At 43.8% G+C, this 6,000-nt stretch overlaps 1 protein-coding gene across 1 annotated transcript; it reads left to right on the plus strand.

The window, feature by feature from the left end:
* Positions 1-3,647: 3,647 nt before the first annotated feature.
* LOC106558049 (glyceraldehyde-3-phosphate dehydrogenase-like) lies at positions 3,648-4,787 on the plus strand. Its single transcript, XM_038579969.1, has one exon. The coding sequence runs from the start codon at positions 3,663-3,665 to the stop codon at positions 4,662-4,664; it is 1,002 nt and encodes a 333-aa protein (XP_038435897.1). The 5' UTR covers positions 3,648-3,662; the 3' UTR covers positions 4,665-4,787.
* The last annotated feature ends 1,213 nt before the right edge of the window (positions 4,788-6,000 follow it).

Genomic DNA, 6,000 nt, shown 5'->3' on the forward strand with positions numbered 1-6,000 from the left:
GTAGATCTAAGCCACCAGAGCTATCATTATTATTATTTGTTAAATATTTTATTTATTTATTTATTTATTTATTTATTTATTTATTATTTATTTGAGAGAGAGCTAGCGTAAGCAGGGGTAGAGAGAGGGACAAGCAGATTCTGCACTGAGTGTAGAGCCTGACTTGAGCCTTGATCTCAGGACCCCAAGATCATGACCTGAGCTGAAATCAAGAGTTGGATACCTCACAGATTGAGCCACCCAGGTGTCCCTATCATTATTATTATTAAATGCAATATCCATGTGATTCAGAAAAAGCCCACCCTGGATGAACCACCATCCACCTTGTCTAGACTTATATCCCAACAGATGAAGACTCTTAAGTTTTTTAAGTAAGGGACATCTTACTCCAATGGAGCACCAACTACCCAGTCACCTTTATAGATTTCTCTAGTCAGTTCAGAATTTTATTCTGCACATTGTTTCATACCTTTTCTATCCTCTTTGAACATTCAATGAACTTCCATTCTTGAGATAGACCCATGTAAAGGAGTTTTAGAAGGTGTCGGATGAATCCTAGTCACTACCAGGAGTTTGGAATAAAAGATCCCTAGTAACATTTTCTAGCCTCATTTTTTAGGAATTCACTTGTCTTTTCCTTTCCTAAATTTCTCCTTCCATACTTTACACATATTGACTCCAGGGCTTTCTTCTTTGATTTGTCTATTCTCCCCCAGTGGTTTGAAAAAAAAAAAAAAAAAAAAAGCCTGGATTTGTATTTTGTTGACTTCTGTAGTATAAATACTTCCACCATGGCCAATTTCAAGCTACCACCAGCTTGAAATATTTTACAACCAATCCGAGAAGCTGGGAGCTTGTTCTAGCTCTCTGGGCTATGTGCCTTGTACTGTGCTCCCTTCTCATTCTTCAGACGCTCTTCCCATGGGCCTCTACTCTCTGGCCTTTGTAGGGATTTTATGCTTGATAATAACAACAGCCAGGATCAGCTGAATGACCTTTTTTTTTATTTTTAAAAGATTTTATTTACTTATTCATGAGAGACACAGAGAGAGAGCAGAGATATAGGCAGAGTGAGAAGGAGGCTCCCTGTGGGGAGCCTGATGCGGGACTGAATCCCTGGATCCCAGGATCACTCCCTGAACGGAAGGCAGATGCTCAACCACTAAGCCCCCAGGCGTCCCTCAGCTGAATATCCTTAAATCACTCACCTTAGACTCACCTTATGTGGCTGCTAAACCACATATTCCCCTATTCCATTTGTTAGGCTCACCTTTCCTCTCATGAAGGTCCATATTTTAACAGTACTGGGTAATGTTAGGGAAGCACAACAAGCATCAAAAAGCTTCTCTCTTCAACAAAATCCTGGTTCCTTAGCATTCTGGGCATAGTTCTCTTGCACACTCCACAAGAGACAACTCTTATCCCTTATGCACTCCCCTTCAGTGATAAACATCAATGTATATGCAAATATTCAGGTATCTTGTCAAAATGAAGATCCTAATTCACAAGTGAGGTGGGCTCCAAGAGACAGAATTTTTAACAAGTTCAGAAACCATGTGTGTGCTGCTAGTCCAATGACTATATTTTGAGATCAGACATGATACCCTATAAGGCCATTCCTAACTCTGGTTGGAGAATACAGTTGCTCATCTCATGGGGAATCTTGATTCTATCTGCCTTTTGGGCAGGGTTTTTCATCTGCACTCAACAGTTCTGAGGATGGTGGTGGTCTCTCCCAGACTTTCAGCTCTGTGGCCCCACTGTCCTCATCTTGTGCCATATCTTGACTCAACTGCATCCCATCCTGGCAAAGTCAATATCCTCTGCTCCTCACATGTCATCTTCAAAGCATCTCTTTTCCTCACCCTTTCTTTCCCACCAACTCACCTCCCTTTCTAGCTCATTCTCACTTCCCAGGCCGACATTCCCTGCCTCCAGGTCCCCAATCTAGTTTCACCAGTGCTCTTAGCATGCCTGAGTTTTTTATTGGGTCTCTGTGTGGTATTGCTTTTCCATTTGCATTCTCATGTCATTCCATTGACATCTTCAAGAATAGAAGTCACGACTTTTCTCCCGTTTTCCCTCTTCTCTGAGTCACGTAGGTACCCCCATGGAAGCAACACTCCTAAATATCAAGCAGTGTCTTCTGGTGTCTCATCTTCCCTGTTCCTAAGTCCTTCCTTGATTAAGTGATGCATCTTTCTCTATGCTGCAGACTTCTCTTTCCTCTGTACCTAATATAGACCTTAGTCCCTCTCAGTTTCATCATATGAGGGAGCATGGAGTTAAGAGTATAGACATTGGGGTGATAAGGTCTTGCCTGAGCTCAAATTCTACTTTCATCTTTTATTAGATATGCATATTCAGGTAGGTGATATTTTGCCTGTCAAAAACTGTTTCTTTGAAAAAAGGGAATATCACGAACAAACCAATCTCAAGAGTCTCCTAGATTTGGGTGGGCACTGGCCCTGGTGGAGACTTCATGGCTTGTGATGGCACTTGCCAGGCAGCTACAGTCTCAGATAGTGGTGGGCCCATTTATTTTTTAATCATGAGGAATTTAGAGTAGCTCAGCATCAAGCAGAACCTCATATCCATGTTCTATTAATAGTGCCTGGTTCCTGGCTTGATTCTTGGAACCTTTTTGCCCAGATCCAGTACTGGTTTTTGTCTTCGTAAGTTGCTGGATAATGTTGTACTTCTCCTGAGTCCTCCCATTCATTTATTTACCTACTGTATATCTGCTAGTATTCTAGAAACAAAGGTTTAAATCTTCCTCTTGAGTCCTGTTTCAAGCCTGAGTCCCCCTCCTTCCACAGCCAGATTTCCCTAATGACAACTACTGAGCACGTGACACCTCTTATCACTCCAGGTGAGGATTCCCACTCCACTAGGAGCAACAGTTCAAGATATCAACACACTCCATGATGGAAAGTCTTCAAGAAAGATGCAACTCATCTAGGCACTGGATGGAACAATGTGTTATGCCCATAGAGAAGAGACAGAGCAAGATCAGCTTCAGTTATGGGTACTGGTCCCTCGTGGCCAGCAGATCTCATCCTGTAGTTGATGCAGGGAGATGGTCTGCATGAATCCTCATGCTGCGGGTCAAGGACCTGATTCCCTCCCTACCAGGAATAAATATAATAGTGAGGTTGACCAGGTGCTGTATGACATACAGACTTAAGCAGAACAACGAAGGCATATTTATTCTAAAATAGGAAAAGATATTCCCACATGATGTGATAAGCTCAGCACAAGCTGTAGGTACTCTTTATCTCCTGGTAAGGAGGTCTTCCAGGGCCAAGGCCTATTCTTACATGACCATGCAGGACTTAAAAGACCACATGCCAATGACTGCCTTTCTCCATGACTATCTCCCAGAATCATAAGATTCTTAAAGTTGAAGGAGGTCTTCAGGGTCATTCCATCTACTTCCCCATCCATACAATTTTCCTATTGTCTATCATATAGAATTTGGCTGCCTGGCATCACAATGCTGCCCTATTAGCTACCCAATTCCTATGCCATGTCTCACCGAACCCACCCAGCTACCAGCCATCCTTGCATCTGGTGAAAACAGTAAGCTCACTCTCTGCTCCTCCTCGTTCAACAGACAGCCACATCTTCTGGTGCAGTGCCAGCTGTGTCCCTGAGACACAATGGTGAAGGTTGGAGTGAATGGATTTGGCCATATTGGGTGCCTGGTCACCAGGGCTGCTTTTAACTCTGGCAGAGTGGATATTGTCTCCATCAATGACCCCTTCATTGACTTCAACTACATGGTGTACATGTTCCAGTATGATTCTACCCACGGCAAATTCCACCACACGGTCAAGGCTGAGAACGGGAAACTTGTCATCAATGGGAAGGCCATCTCCATCTTCCAGGAGCGAGATCCCGCCAACATCAAGTGGGGTGATGCTGGTGCTGAGTATGTTGTGGAGTCCACTGGGGTCTTCACCACCATGGAGAAGACTGGGGCTCACTTGAAGGGCAGGGCCAAGAGGGTCATACTCTCTGCTCCTTCTTCTGGTGCCCCCATGTTTGTGATGGGCGTGAACCACGAGAAGTATGACAACTCCCTCAAGATTGTCAGCAATGCCTCCTGCACCACCAACTGCTTGGCTCCTCTGGCCAAAGTCATTCATGACCACCTTGGCATCGTGGAGGGCCTCATGACCACTGTCCATGCCATCACTGCTACCCAGAAGACCATGGACGGCCCCTCTGGGAAGCTGTGGCATGACGGCCGAGGGACTGCCCAGAACATCATCTCTGCTTCCACTGGCGCCACCAAGGCTATGGGCAAGGTCATCCCTGAGCTGAACAGGAAGCTCACTGGCATGGCCTTCCATGTCCCCATCCCCAATGTGTCAGTTGTGGATCTGACCTGCCGCCTGGAGAAAGCTGCCAAATATGACGACATCAAGAAGGTGGTGAAGCAGGCATCAGAGGGCCCCCTCAAGGGCATCCTGGGCTACACTGAGGACCAGGTTGTCTCCTGTGACTTCAACAGTGACACCTACTCTTCCACCTTCAACGCTGAAGCTGGCATTGCCCTCAATGACCACTTCGTCAAGCTTATTTCCTGGTCTGACAATGAGTTCAGCTATAGCAACTGGGTGGTGGATCTCATGGTCCACATGGCCTCCAAGGAGTAAGAGCCCCCTGGACCACCAGCCCCAGTGAGAACAAGAGGAAGAGAGAGGCCCTCAGCTGCTGGGGAGTCCCTGCCCCAACTTAATCCCCCAACACACTGAGAATCTCCTGACCTTCAATTTACATCCCAGACCTCCTAAGGAAGGGGAGGGGCTTGGGGAGCCCTACCTTGTCATGTACCATCAATAAAGTATACTGTACCCAGCCAAAAAAACCCCCAAAAAACAAAAACAAATACCACTAAGCTGAAATTCTGACACAGAAGAGATTGAATATGCAGATAGGCAACGATAAGACCATATATGACAACAGGACACTAGCCCACAATTTCTGCAGCAGCCAATCCAGGAAACTAAATCTCAGCCTATGTCACAATAAGTCCAGAATGATTGGGTCTTGGTCAGTGACTACCAACTCCCCTATTTTTTTTTTATATCCTTGTTTCCAATTCAGAACCAATCAGAGTTTGCTAAATATGCTTTCCAAACCAACTTCATAAGATGGCCCACTTCTGGTTAGCTAGCCTCTAGCTTTCCCATGCCCAAACACTCCAATCAGGGCACTTCTGAAGACTTCTCTCTATTAGACTATAAACTTTTCCATTCCCCCACCTGCTTTGAGTCTCTGCCAAATGCCAATGAAGGTGGCTGACTCCCTCCCTATAGCTAGCTGTGGATAAATAGTGTCTGTTTGTTCTTATTTGGGTGGTCTTCATTTGTTTCTATACATTAGTGGACAACAAGTTAAATGAATTTGCAATCATCTCATAGGTTGTGAAATGAAACTCATAACTAAAGCATCTTAAAAGTAGTCTGAGGGGAGTAGAAGTGCATTTTTAGATTTCTTCCCAGATTCATGAAGTCGTAATTGACTTAACACATTGCATTTGTTTAAGATATACAACATAATGATTTGATGATGGTATATGTTGCAAAATGATTATCATAGTAAGTTTGGTTAACATCCATCACCTCACATAGTTAATGATTTTTTTTTCTTGTGATGAGAACTTCTAAGGTCTAATCTCTTAGCAACTCTCAGATACACAATGCAGTGTTGTTGACTATAGTAAATATTGCATATTTGAAAGTAATGTACATTACATCCACAGAATTTTTTTTATCATTTAACTGGAAATTTGTATTTTTCGACTACCTTCACTTATTGCCCTCACCTACACCCCTGTTTCTGGACTTCCAATCTGTTCTCTGTTTCTGTGAGTTCAGATTTTAAAAATTCCACACAAAATTGAAATCATATAGTACTTGTCTTTGTATGTCTGATTTATTTCACTTATCATTAATGCCCTCAAACTCCATCATGCTGCAAATGACAGGA

The sequence above is a fragment of the Canis lupus genome, chromosome 30 (assembly GCF_011100685.1).
Source record: "Canis lupus familiaris isolate Mischka breed German Shepherd chromosome 30, alternate assembly UU_Cfam_GSD_1.0, whole genome shotgun sequence".
NCBI classification, from domain to species: Eukaryota; Metazoa; Chordata; class Mammalia; order Carnivora; family Canidae; genus Canis; species Canis lupus.